General features: G+C 34.4%; 2 protein-coding genes across 14 annotated transcripts in view; both read right to left on the bottom strand.

Annotated features, from left to right (window-relative positions):
* Positions 1-2264: 2264 nt before the first annotated feature.
* The window catches only part of LOC145335490 (spermine oxidase), a 62890-nt gene continuing 50599 nt past the window's right edge, over positions 2265-14555 (bottom strand). The window contains exons 15-21 of one of the 4 annotated variants that reach the window (XR_013885232.1): positions 8712-8842; positions 8023-8127; positions 6489-6612; positions 5901-6001; positions 5226-5313; positions 2847-4557; positions 2265-2403 (exon numbers count right to left, since the gene is read on the bottom strand). Coding sequence is in view for 3 of the 4 variants with exons in the window: in XM_080181253.1 (XP_080037379.1) it covers positions 4462-4557; positions 5226-5313; positions 5901-6001; positions 6489-6612; positions 8023-8127; positions 8712-8842 (645 nt within the window). In the remaining variant the exon portion in view is untranslated. Of the gene's footprint in view, positions 4558-5225; positions 5314-5376; positions 5472-5900; positions 6002-6488; positions 6613-6778; positions 6882-8022; positions 8128-8711; positions 8843-14555 lie in introns of those variants that run through there. The other 3 variants (XM_080181253.1, XM_080181254.1, XM_080181255.1) reach the window with 3 other exon arrangements.
* Positions 10105-14555, bottom strand: part of Vha44 (V-type proton ATPase subunit Vha44) — a 328302-nt gene continuing 323851 nt past the window's right edge. The window contains exons 11-15 of one of the 10 annotated variants that reach the window (XM_080181262.1): positions 14236-14336; positions 13517-13775; positions 12617-12855; positions 12028-12281; positions 10105-10349 (exon numbers count right to left, since the gene is read on the bottom strand). In XM_080181262.1, coding sequence (XP_080037388.1) covers positions 13577-13775; positions 14236-14336 — 300 coding nt within the window. In that variant the 3' untranslated portion in view covers positions 10105-10349; positions 12028-12281; positions 12617-12855; positions 13517-13576. Of the gene's footprint in view, positions 10350-12027; positions 12282-12616; positions 12933-13516; positions 13776-14235; positions 14337-14555 lie in introns of those variants that run through there. The other 9 variants (XM_080181263.1, XM_080181264.1, XM_080181266.1 and 6 more) reach the window with 9 other exon arrangements.

The following is a 14555-nucleotide window of genomic DNA, read 5'->3' as shown; positions in this document are numbered from 1 at the left end:
GTCCATTTGTTTGTACATTATCACACAGGGAGGGAGGGGACATTGGGATATTTATCACACTAGTCTCCAAAGTTTTATTAAGACGTATTCTTATTGGTTAGCTTATCAACTTTTGGGACTTTTATTGAATTATGATGGTTTGGATTATCAGGTTGAGTGTAGAAACGTTTTAACCAATAATTTTGATCAACAGAAGGGGATAATTATTCGGGATGTTATTTTACTCCTTGAAGGGGGGTAGAAAATCTCTTCAAAAGAGATGGGAGAAAAAGGAAGAGATTCTCTTCCCCCCTTCCCAACGTATATGACGTCACTGGAATCGTCTTTCTCGAAGTTTGGGTTTCGTCCTCCAAAATCTAAGTCGCAAAAAGCATTGTACGTCCTTAAAAACATTTGTGTTTTTAAATTATCCAGTTTCAAAATGAAAACATTTGTTGTGTTTATATTTAATCCAGTTACTAAATGAAAACATTACGAGATTAAGCTTTACAAAAACTTACTGTTTACACTAATTTCAGGCAGGGAGTAAGGGAGGGGACAATGGGCAATTAATTCAATTTAAGAGGGTTTGCTGAAAAGCAATAAAAACCAGATTTATCAAGAAATTTTTACCAAAAATGGAAAGGGATCATGGTAACCTAATTTAGAACAAAATTAGTTCTAAGAAAAAAATCATTTACTTGAAAATTAAATTATCAACACATCACAATGTAGTAAACATTCTGTAATTAATCACTAGAAAAATCTTGTTTAGAACTACCTCAACCCTTCTGATATATTTATAATTGACCCCTTAATTCAAGCGGTTCTTAGATTATCTAATACATAAATATCACAGTAGAGTTTCTATACATGAAAAGACATTTTCTTGGGAGAAAATATTTGTTAAAACCATCGATAAATAACAAACTTTTCTGTCTGCATATTCAAAACTAGCTCAGCTAGTTAGCGGGGCATTGATGCGCAAGTCCCCAAAATCAGTAAGAATCTCCTGTATTCGTGCACATTCCCTTTAAGCCAGTCCCCAAAGTCGGAGACTCCTTAAAAATTGAATATTCGATCCATTGTCCCCTCCCTTACTCCCTGAATTTCAGGTATACAAAAGGATAAGACAATGGCTGTTAAATCATCCCCAATTAATAAAATTACCCTTTCTGTATATTAAATTTAGTGGTTGTAGCGTTTGAACACTCAACTTTATGAACTAACAAATCATAATTAACTAAAGTCTAAAATTAGTGCTTGAAACGTTTTTATTCGACTTCATTAACTAACCAATCATAATTCATTAAAGTCTCAAAAGTTGTTGAGTCAACGAATAAGGAAACGTTATTATAGAACTTTGGGGACTAGTGTCATAAACATCTAATTGTCTGTAGGGATAGGATTGGAATTCTTTACACATAACCCTTGCGGGGCTATTCAGTACCCAATAGAAGAACCCCTTGTTTAACCTAAAGTAATAAACGAAAACTAACAGACATGGATTTTACTAAAGGTTTAGTCTCGACAAAAATGGGTCTGATTCTCACATCGTATTTTAAACAGCTTTCCGCGGATATAAAATGTACAATGCCGAAGGCTTGGGTTAACAAAACTGGCTTCAATCTTATGCTTGTACATTTTTAAATTTGTAGGAAACTGGATATGATACAATACGATACGTGATTTTTTTATTATGGCTTAGAACCGGTTCTAATGCATCGGATAATACTCGGTTTAGAAGCCATACTAGAAAATATTTTTGTCATATTATTATATCGCGCCATTTTATTTCTAGACTTTGTTTATTAAATAATCAAGTTTTAAATGAAAACATATTTTTCAATACACAAAAACTGTGTTCTAGAAAGATTCGTTTCAGTGACTCTGCTAGTTTTAAAAGAGAAGTTTTTCCATAATTGGGGCAGGTCCGTCCGGAACGGATAGCTTTTATCGCTAATTTAGGTTTGTTAAAATTGTCCTACCAATTTCAAACTTTGCATGGTGATTCCTATAGTAGCCAAGTACAATTTTGGAAAGGGTATTAGGTTAAATAACATCCATCAGACAACCACCTCTTTGATTGCACGGCTTTTGTCTGTGAAGTCCTAACTGTGCGTATTAAGGAATTGCGCATGTTTTGGGCCAAGGCATTCCCACAATTTACCAATTGAATTAATGTCACGTATCTGACATAGTAGCATTAGGAACCATTCTTAACTCTTTAGATATGACACAGTGTTAAGCCACGGTCGCGGGTTCAAATACAAAAACAAAAATACTAAGCAGTGCACAAATTTATTTAACTAATAATAATAACATATAAATAATAATAATTCTACTAAGCAGACTAATTTGGACTTTTTAACAATTAATATTTTTACCTTAATTTTTACATTTAAAGCTTGAAATGTTTTGGTACTTTTCCACAAAGTGTCTGTTAAGGATTGAAACCCCCCAATTTTTAAAAAAATAAAAGAGGAAGAGCAGTGGTTTTTTCCTATGACTTACCAACCCAGTACCCACTATAATCCTATTACATAAAGTAGTAAGCTTTTATGTCTATAGCAAAGGATATCACTAACTGCTGAACCGGTATGGATCTCCTTTTCAATGAAACTTCTTTTAGGGCCAGGGAATGTTTTGAACTTATTTGTTGAACCCCCTCCCATAAATGGCGAGGGTCGACTTTTCTCCATCGCACTTTAAGAGCTCCTAGAGGCTTCTAGGGGACGTAGTCGCTAGTCTAACCTAAAGTAATAAAGCAAACAAAAACCTAACACCACCCCCCCCCCCCTCCCCATTATTTTCAAATTATACAAAAATAGGGGGTTCTGTGCTCAATAGACACTTTAAAGGAATACCCCGAAGTTTCAGCCAACTTTTTCCTAAAAGTTGTTTCACTTAATTTTTTCTCTTGAAAATTAAGATTCTTGTTTCGTACAGATCATATTTGAAAACAAATAAATTTTAAATACAAAATAATAAAAAACTAGAAAAAACAAACTATTATCATCAGCAAGTATTTTAGAATTTGAGCATTTTAAGCATGATTTAATCAAATTATTAAAAATCTACAAAAAAAAATGTTAAGAAAAGCTACAAAATTCAAAAAAATGAAAAATCAATTTTGATCTTAGTTTCGACTAGATAAAATATTTGTTTAAAGCTCTAAAATAAATTATTTAAAATAATAGGTTTTCGTTGGATACAATTAATATTCTTTTTAACTTAAATCACATTTATAATAAACATAAATCCCCTTAATTAATTAAGCTTTTATAATTTTTAATATTTTAATATAAGAGCCTTGATTTCTTGAAAAACAACATTATACCACCCCAAAACTAAAATCGTCACATGACCAATATAAAGTATCCCTAACATTGAGAACTCAATTAGTTCAGTGGTTGCAAAATCTAAATGAAAAAACTTACCTACTACTTTAGGTATAAAATGAAATTGTGCTTTTTAAATTGTAAATATATCTCTGATAATATTTTAAGCATTTGACCTTAACATTTATGAGTATGCTCTTATAACACCAAGGGAAGCTTTTCTTCATGTATTGCTTGTTATTAAGACATGAATGTAGCATATGTTTATACTTAGGCATGTTACCTATCAATTTCCATGGATCGTTAGGATAGATTTGAACCAGATTAATTTTTGTCTATTTTAAGATTAAAATTTTGATATGAATCATTCTATTTACTTAATATACATATTAATTAGTGATTCCTTTGTTGATTAGATCGATATTTCTATTTAAATATCTTGAATTCACAGCAATTTTACAACAAATGAGATTTGACTCTTTATTCGAATTTTAATGATAGTGCTGTTCGTCAGTCCATATGTCCCATTTGCATAGCTTCGTTTCTATGTATATGTTGATATCCATGTTATTATGTATAAAATTATCAAGTTATGACTACCTATTCATATTAATGCATATTAATATGATATGCTTTACACAAAAGTATGCTTTCATAAGGGATCTTAAGGGATAAGACAATGGACGATATATTGATGATAAACAAGACCAACTCTCCTGTAGATGAAAATTGTTGGTTGAAAAGTTTAAACCAACCAATCAAAATTTTATAAATGTACCAAAAGTTTAAAAGCCAACTTATGACAGATAGTGTTTTAAAAACTTTGGGTACCAGTATAATTTACGTCTAATGGCCCATTAGCCATTCCCCCCTTCATTCTATAAATAAATCTTTGGAAAATTAAGAACTGTAAATTACACTGGTAGTTGGTACCCACAGTTTTATAATTCCAAGTTATCTTATAGGTTGTCTCAAAACTTTGGGTACTTATATTGATTGATTGATTTCGAACTAATATTTCCAAACTTTTCAACCAACAATTTTAATCTACAAAAGGGTAATTTTGTCAATCGTCTAATCCCTTAAGATCCCTGGAGGTTACAACTTAAATGTTGAGTTTGGCTGTTTCCGAGATATTGATTTATCTTGGAGTGACAAACTGGCCGTCATCCCTGCGGGGTCGTGACGCACTGGTCTTAGATCTGTAATCCTCCAGGTTCTTGTCTCCACAGCTCACCTAACATAGACATCATTTATTAGTCAGTTCTTTCGTCCAGTAGGAGAGGAAGGGGATGGAGGCATCGTTATTTTTGCCAGCTACGAGTTTCACTTTATTAGAGAACATGATAATCTGCATAACAATAGTTATTTATCATATTATAGACAGCTTTCCGCGGATATCAAAATACAAAATCATAAGATTAAAACCAGTTTAGTTAACCCCGAGGGGTCGGAGGCCCGGGCTAACTAAACTGGTTTTAATCTTATGATTGTACATTTCAATATTCCTAAAAAAACTGGATATTATACGATGCTAGACATAATTTTTAGTATGGCTTAGAACCGGTTCTAATTCACAGGTTATTAATCGGTTTCGAAGCGATACGGCAAAAAAATATATTTCTTTACATTCTGTGGGTAGATATATCCTTTCCCCGCCCCACGAGAACAATTTAGGTGGTAAAAAACAAAAAACTTCAATGACTAGTCTACAACAGAACCCCCCCCCCCCCCCCATAATTTTTAAACATATTGAAAAAAGGTAGAGGGTATGTTTTAGACAGATTAAGGGCCCCCTGCAATGGTTTTAAAAACTACCCCTCCCCTTATTTTCAATTAGAAAGGCTGGGGATGGGGTTTCATTGCTCAATTAGAATTTTGGGTAAAAGCACCATTAAAACTGACCTCTTCTAGCCAAGTAGATAAATCCGCGACACTTGCATCTGTTAGATTATAGGTAACTTCTCCATGTTGGCTTAATTCTTTAACACTCCTACAAATATAAACAAGGATGATGCTAGTATCTAGGATTATAGGTAACTTCTCCATGTTGGCTTAATTCTTTAACACTCCTACAAATATAAACAAGGATGATGCTAGTATCTAGGATTATAGGTAACTTCTCCATGTTGGCTTAATTCTTTAACACTCCTACAAATATAAACAAGGATGACATTAATTATTTATACATAACAGCGCAGCGCATAAGACTAGAAGAAATTACAAACAAGGATGAGAAAATAAAGAAATGGTGCGTTAGATATTAAATAATTAACATAAGTTTGAACAAAAAATACTTAAATTTCATATGGACATAGTTATAGTTATTTTCAATATCATCCAAGGAATTACCGCTTTCCCCACAGTTGCTTACAGACGGACATATCGTGTAATAGAATAGCTTCGCTTAATAAAATAAATGTAGTATTTTTAGATCCCTATGCAGTATATTGGAACAAAACACACACAGCAGTAGAACAATCTGGCCATATTATTGGTTATAATGTGTACACATTTTAGTCAATCGAACTTATGCGGATGCGCTACGTGTTGAGCCACAGTCGTGGGTTTTAAATTCACCTTATGCATAATTGTGCTGCCGTACGTCCCGTAAGAAAAGCTCCGTGACCAGTGGAGTAGAATGAGGGGTGACAATGCTCACCGGCAAAACAGACAACTGGCTGAAATAATAATAATTGGATTTAGATATCCTACTATATAAAGTAGTAAGGTTTTTATGTCTGTAGCTTAATTTCCATTAACTACTTAACATATTTAGTTCTCCAGTTTAAGGATGCTTTGCATAGGTCCTGGGAAGGTTTCAGGCTAATTTAACTTTTAGATTTAAGTCGTTGGATAGTTTTAGGCTATCTATCTGTCATTCCCTACTTCTTTGAATGAAGAGCCCATAGGTGATTGAGGCGCAAAAGCCTAGTGTTAAATAGAGTAGGTAGTATCACCCAACCCCTTTGAATCGAGTACCTACTTAGATCTAACAGCATTATCGACGGACCATACTTCCCCAAAAAAATTAGACTGCAATCTTAAATAACAACGGAGAAAATCATAATTTTACTTTATAGTTATCGAATGATGGACAGTCAGACAAGAATAATTACAGAGTAGCTTCGCTATTAAAAACTTAATAAGTTTTAAATTTAAATTTACCACTTTTTTCTTCTTGTACTTCATATACAAAGGTTCTGCGATAGTTTCAATATCTTGTTGGGTACCACCCGTACCAATTGAGGTGTAGGACCCACCAGTATAGGGCTGAGATCCCCAGGAAGTACTAAATAATAAGATATTGTTGTGTACTACCCGTACTAATAGAGGTGTAGTAGGACCCCCCTGTATAGGGCTGAGATCCCCAAGAAGTACTAAATAATATCATATGGTATTGTTGGGTACTACCCGTACTAATAGAGGTGTAGTAGGACCCCCCTGTATATGACTGAGATCACAAGGATGTACTAAATAATAAGGTATTGTTGTGTACTGCCCGTACTAATAGAGGTGTAGTAGGACCCACCAGTATATGGCTGAGATCCCCAGGAAGTACTAAATAATAAGATATTGTTGTGTACTACCCGTACTAATAGAGGTGTAGTAGGACCCCCCTGTATAGGGCTGAGATCCCCAAGAAGTACTAAATAATATCATATGGTATTGTTGGGTACTACCCGTACTAATAGAGGTGTAGTAGGACCCCCCTGTATATGACTGAGATCACAAGGATGTACTAAATAATAAGGTATTGTTGTGTACTACCCGTACTAATAGAGGTGTAGTAGGACCTCCCTATATATGACTGAGATCACAAGGATGTACTAAATAATAAGGTATTGTTGTGTACTACCCGTACTAATAGAGGTGTAGTAGGACCCACCAGTATATGGCTGAGATCCCAAGGATGTACTAAATAATAAGGTATTGTTGTGTACTACCCGTACTAATAGAGGTGTAGTAGGACCCACCAGTATATGGCTGAGATCACAAGGATGTACTAAATAATAAGGTATTGTTGGGTACTACCCGTACTATTAGAGGTGTAGTAGGACCCCCTTGTATAGGGCTGAGATCCCAAGGATGTAATAAATAAAAATGTATTGTTGGGTACTATCCATACTAATAGAGGTGTTGGACCCTGTAAATTTTATTTTCTTGCTAAATTTGAATCATTTAAGACCAACTTATTATTTTACCTACCCTTAATTTGTCTTGACACTTGTGATTTTCTGGATTTTAATATTAAAAAAACTCTTCCTGCCAAAACGGAGAAATTTTTAGAAAAAAAAACAGTTTGTCTCAAATGATCTCAAGTGTCCTCTTTTGCGAGAAAAGGCGAAAGAAAATCGGCGGGAGCGGCGGTTTTGAAACCATTTTTTCACGAATCCACGTCATCCCCCACTAAAGCAACTACTATGCCAAATTTTAGAGTTTTCCTTATATTTCAAAGTAATAAAACACCTAATTTCATGCAAAATTCTATGCCTTTTATCTTTTTCGTTGGCTCAATAACTTGGAGTACTTAAAATGAATTTTGATTGGTTGGTTCCAAACCAGAAGTATCTAAACTTAGTAAGTAATAATTTTGTCTTAAACAAAGGGTTATTATGTTGATCATTATTGGAGATGTATGTCAATTTACCGTCCATAGTCTAGTCTTATCCCTTAAGATTCCTGTAGTGTAAATACTTACAATAAGCAACTCTTTGGTTTAGGTATATGTGGATCCGCCAGGAACTTTTTCAGTATCAAAGTACATGCCTCCGCCACTACGTTCATCTTTAAGCTCTCCATAAATCTAAACATAAAACAAGGATGATAACATCAATAAAAGCAAAGCTCTAAAATCAGACAGTAGAATAAACAAATTTTGTCCCTTGTAGAGTGTCATGGACTAAACGAATATTAATTGTAGTCTAGAAAATATAAAATAACTTTATTGCAAAATTACTTAACAACAAGGTACTGTTTCAGAAAATACCTTAATAAAAGAGATGCTTTGCTTTCAACATACCTAATGCCTTGTCGTCCTAAGAAGCATTATTCCGAAAATCAGATGAACAGAATAATTTCATAAAAAATTATAGTCGAAAAAGTTTAAATTAGCATGTTTTAAACGGACGTACGGACTTTCTTGTAATGATTTTAGAGTTACATTGCTTTCGAAGTTGTAACTAATTGAATCATCGATTCAATGTGAAATCGGCTGGAGGAATCTAGCATAACTTTCTACCGATAATAATGTAAATAACGTATGTACCGTCCCTATTTATAAAAAGCTCCGCTTGCTGAAAAAGACAACTATTAGGGAGGAAGACATAAGACGTATATTAATTTCTTGTCTATTGTCTTATCCCTTAAGATCCCTGAAAATGTACTTACTTTGCCTCCTCACCACAGATCCAAGCCAGCAGGACAGTTTCTGATACTTTACAAAAGGAATAAATCTTTCTGAACCAGCGTTCTGCCATTGGAACCTTTGTCTCGTCTATTCGGTTCCACAAAACTATTACCTAATAAAATAAATATAAGGTTATGTTAAATGTTTATTCCAGTATGGCTTCGAAATGATTAATATCCAATATGGATGAGAACCGGTTTTGAAGCATACGGAAAAGTTATGTATCGTATCGTATTATATCCAGTTTTCTAAGAAAATAAAAATGTTCAATAAAAACCTACAATCAGTTTTGTTAGCCCGTGCCTTCGGCATCTCAGGGCTAAAAAATATAGTTTTAATCTTATAATTGTACATTTTTATATCCGCGGAATGCTGTCTATAATACAATGCAATAACTATTATAATGAAAATATTGTCCCAAACAACATTACGATTTTCGTCTTTTCATTGTTTATTTGACAAAGAAAACGGCGCGTCCAACTAAAGACGTTAAAATTAGCCATAGTTTAGACAAAGGTAGGGGTGCAGTTTATATTCTGCATAGGATCCCCAGCTAAAAAAAGGGGGGGGGGGGGGATTAAAAAATATGTAAAAGGGAAAAAATTCAACTAGAAAAATAAGGAGGGAAAAATAAAATAAAGAAAACTGAAGACATTTTCCGTTTTTTCCTTTAGTCTTGGGGAAAAAATAAATCTGATGCAGAATATACACCCCTGGACAAAGGTCGTCCTGGATTGAAACAATACCTATTGTGTATAGCCACTAGGGCCAGCTCAATCCTATTATTATGGCTTGAAGCGCTTTCTCGAGAACACTCATCGTTACTACATAAAACCTCTCCAAACATATGGCAGGTGTCCCAGATTATATGGGGATTGAAAATTCTTTTCATAACTGTGAAGCAGTCTAGAAGGGTTAAACAAAGCAGATTTTATCTTATGTATGATAAAATTGTTTCTTGGTCACCTATAGAAGGTATCGACGGAAAAACAAATAAATAAATTGTAGAATGAAATGCTGCCTTAACATTATAAATAAAATAATTCGGATCATGGAAAGAAACTAAAGTAGAGTTTCGTCGTATTTTCACAGTAGCTTTTCTCCTATTTCTAGCCCCTTCGGGAGGCTCTAACCATGCGGGGCTAATTTACTAACCCTGTGGGACAATCATTAACCTAGCTTATCAAAGCTACTATGAAAATACGACGAAACCCGCTACTTAGTTTTCTTTACATGATCTAAGAATTCTTATTAAAAAGATATTGTGGCATTTAGTAAGACATTCTAAGTACATTTGTAAATTTTGTAGGTACTATAATAATAAATACATATATAATACCTATTCATTATGATATAAAAGAAATAAAACTATTAAAATAATGAATCAATTTTATTAATAATAAACATTTAAAAGACTTCATAAGTACGAGACAAGTCAGATTGTTTAAATAAATACAATATTCTAAATTAATAGTTGTACAATTCTTCATGGCATAAAATAATCAAAATAATTCTAATTGAAAATCACAAATAAGTTTGGGTTGCGTCAAATATTTAATAAATATAAATGTATAATTCTTTTTTATAATTAAAGATCTAAAAAGCTCTAATTGTTAGGGCTATGATCAGTGGCGTGCGAAGCACTTTGTCTAGGGGGGGGCATTTTGAAGATTTTGTAAAATTTTGCCCCCCCCTAAATCAAAGTGCCCCGGGGGGGCACTTTGCTTTAGGGGGGGGGGGCATTTTGATTATATATACTAATTTTAAATAAGGGCGTTTAAGGGGTGGGATCATTTGATTATGGTCCTCCTAGTCCTTATCCCTTCTTCCCCATCCCTTCCCCCATCCCTATTTCCCATTTATTTCCCCCACCTCTCCCCCCCCATCTCTTCACCCCCATCCCTTCTCCCCACCCTGCAATGACCGAAGGGAAGGGAGCTAGAAAGCATCTTCGAAAAAATAGTACAGAAGATAAATTAACCTTTCAAATATGCAGGGAGGGGGGGGTTTTTGGGCTATTTATTACACTAGTCCCCAATATTTCATAGCAGAAACCATTTGAAAGGGCGCGAAGCGCAAATTTTTTTCTTCAAATATGCAGGGAGGGAGGTTTTTTTTGGGCTATTTATTACACTAGTCCCCAATATTTCATAGCAGAAACCATTTGGAAGGGCGCGAAGCGCAAATTTTTTTCTTCAAATATGCAGGGAGGGAGGGGTTTTTGGGCTATTTATTACACTAGTCCCCAATATTTCATTGCAGAAACCATTTGGAAGGGCGCGATGCGCAAATTTTTTTCTTCAAATATGCAGGGAGGGAGGGGTTTTGGGCTATTTATTACACTAGTCCCCAATATTTCATAGCAGAAACCATTTGAAAGGGCGCGAAGCACAAATTGTTTTTATTCAAATATGCAGGGAGGGAGGGGTTTTTGGGCTATTTATTACACTAGTCCCCAATATTTCATATAAAATTTTCTTATTCGTTGGCTCAACAACTTTGGGGACTTTGATGGAATTTTGATTGGTTGGTTAATTAAGTCGAGTTTCCATATATTTCATCCACTAATTGTAATCTATATAAGGGGTAATTTTGTGTATCATCATTGGGGATGTACAAAATTTCTTTAGTAAAAGTTTATATTATACAACATAAAATACTTCCTATAACCTGGTTTGTTATGTTCAGTGAAAAAGATTATAACCTAATTTCTACACTAAGTAAAAAATTTAATAAGGTTAAATGAATAGTAACTGTCTGTTTGGCGCGAAGCGCCAAAATTTTTTTTTGGAGTATTTCTTGATCTATTTTTTTGGAAACTGGGATAGTTTTGCTTTTTGTAGGGTAGGGGGCAAAAAGGGGCATTTTTGTTGACCAGGGGGGGGCAAAATGGGGCATTTTTTAACATATGGGGGGGCAGGGGGGGGGCGGTTGCCAGGGGGGGGGGGGGGCGTTTTGGTCGCTAGGGGGGGGGCGATTGCCCCAAATGCCCCCTTCGGTTCGCACGCCACTGGCTATGATGAAAGATATAAGAATTAGATTCGAGAAGTTTATTTAGTAGCGAAGCTACTCTATAACTCCTTTTTTCTATCATCCGTCAATTAATGGCTTCGCTGAGATTTTAAAACAGACGGTAGGACTAAAAGGTCCAAATTATTGCAGACAACCTTGAACCAACCCTAAGATTGCATAATCATAGCAGCAGTAGGTACATATCTGTTACCTACTTTGGTAAATAATGTTTTAAAAGCTTCGCTACTTGTATATTTTTCTATTGTCATCCTTGGTTAAGTCTACCATATAGCCCATAACAATAAAAACAGAATAAACACCAGAACAAAAATCACTTTTTCACATTGACAATAAATGCAAATATCGGCGGGGTTTCCCTCAAAGTGCCTTGTTGAACAAAGAAACCCTATACTCCCTTATTTTTCAGGGGAGGGAGAGGAGGTTTCTGTGCTCGACAAGCACTTTGTAGGAAAGCAATGCAAAATCTAAAAGTTAATACAAATCAGATCCGTTGCTAGATAGGTAGAGAACATTCAAACCTTAAGTTCTATGAATTTTAATATATTAAACTAGTTTTAGCTTTAAATTAAATTGTCAAGCAAATGGGAATCGCTCTGGTAACAATTGCATTTTATTACCAGAAATGATAATCATATTTAAATCTACTTAGAACCAAGGATACTAAAAAAAATTTTAAGTGAAAATTTCCCCACGACCCACTTTCCTTTAGTTACAACACATAACAAGTTTTACACGTCCATTACGGCACTGAATATCCAAATTTTCAACATTTTCAAATGCAATTAATTTGCTGAATCACAGCCCCTGAAACTACTTAATAAAGTAAGAAATATTATCTAAAGTAATAAAATACCTAGGTACCAAACTAAATGTTTGAGATATCAAAAATCATAAAAATTGGTGGAAATGTTCTCTTTTAACATCGACTAAACACATAGGTAGCTAGCATAATAAATAAATTATTCTAATAAATATTAAAAATCGCGTCTTTTATAATCATTTCTTTATAATGTAAAATAACAAAGTTTGAAAGCATTGAAAATAAATAAAGTTTCTATTCGATATTTGGATTTTTAAAAGCAATGTCATTTTCTAAAAATAAGATATATTACTTTTTTTCAATTTTTAGGTACCTATTTTATAGGTATTAGTATGTCCAAATTTAAATACTAAAATAAAAATGTTTTGATTTTGAGAATTAATGCAGAAGTTATTTATCGCATCGTATTATAGACAGTTTTCCGCGGATAATAAATAAAAATGAAAAGATTAATTCCAGTCCTGTTGGACCTCAGTGGTCGAAGACAAGGGGCCAACAAAACTGGTTTTAATTCTATAATTATTCGTCGTGAAAAATTTTCTATAATGCGATGCAATAAATGATTTTTCAGTATGGTCCAGAACCGGTTTTAAATCCAGCGAAAATAAAACTGATTCGTAGCCATACTGGAAAGTATTTATAAGGACCAAAAACACTATTTCCATTTTTTTCCTCATTATTATTGAACTAAAAATTAGGGTTGGGCCGGATATCAGGCTGACTTTTATTGCCGGATATCCGTTATCCGGTCGGATATTGAAAATAGCCAGATATCCAGCAAATTACCGGATATCCGGCCGGATGACCGGATAGTTTCAATATCCGGTATCCGGACGGATATTGAAAATGGCCGGATATCCTGCCAAACCGGATATCCTACTTTAAATATAAAATTTTCTTAGCAGAATGATTAAAAATAAATAAAAAAATCACCTTGCACGGCAAACTAAATCATACTATTTACATAAAAATAAATAAATATATAATATTAACTTAGTTATTATGTCCAATCATATCAATATTAATTTTATAGTAGACATATGGATAATATTCGCCCTGGTTGAACCCCAGTCCCTGGGGGAGATCGTCGGAGCCCCCGATGGCCCCGTTCATGTCGAGGTGCAGGTAGAGGTCGTTCAACACCTCCCTCAACTTTTTGTGCTGCTTCTTTTGGCCCAACAGGATCATTCCTGCATCATCCGCATTTATTTTTTATTTATGCATTTTTTGGCGGTTTCCCTAAAGGTCACTCACGCCCTATATAAAGCTGAAATGTCCACCCACTTATCTTTAAACTGAAAATAAGAGGGTGGTGTTTTTTTGTCTTCCTGCTGGGGCTCTACCTGCGTTTTCCTAACACGGCTAGGTTATCCAATTTAACTTATACTAGCCTGACCTTAATCAATAAACTATCAAACGAAAAATTAAATCTCCCTCATCCTTTAGCATAAAAAAATATTTCATCTAGATTATTTTCTGGGAGGGGGGGGGGGGGTGGGAGGTGAGTAAATATGTTAAAACTAAAGGCAAAGCACACTTAATAAAAATGCTGGTATATCATTGTATTGTACACCAAACCCTCCTTCCTTTCATTCAATAGGTACCTAGGTAATAATTCTTAATTCTGCATAAATAAAAACTTTATAATTCCTTGAAAGTTGACAGGTAGGCCAAATCGCAGAACCGACTCGACAAAGACCCGCAGGGCTTTCACATGGATCCAGGCGGTGAAACATTCACCAAAGTTAACCTTTAAACGGTGGGTTGCGAGTGACGTCACGGTAAATGTCGGACAACTGGCAGAAATTCAATTAACTGGATGTTCTTAAATTAATATAGCATGGCATTCATAAATCTAGTCGGTAATGATATGTGGAAACTGAGATTTTCTCAGCTGATATTAAAGGAAAGTGTTTGAAGTTTCTAGTGAAGATTTTCTTACTAGGTCTGATGCGTTGGTTAATCAGTCATG

The sequence above is a fragment of the Acartia tonsa genome, chromosome 13 (genome assembly GCF_053477335.1).
Source record: "Acartia tonsa isolate MP-2025a chromosome 13, ASM5347733v1, whole genome shotgun sequence".
Lineage (NCBI taxonomy): Eukaryota > Metazoa > Arthropoda > Copepoda > Calanoida > Acartiidae > Acartia > Acartia tonsa.
Note: the sequence above shows the minus strand (reverse complement) of the source record. Positions and strands in the feature narration are given on the sequence as shown.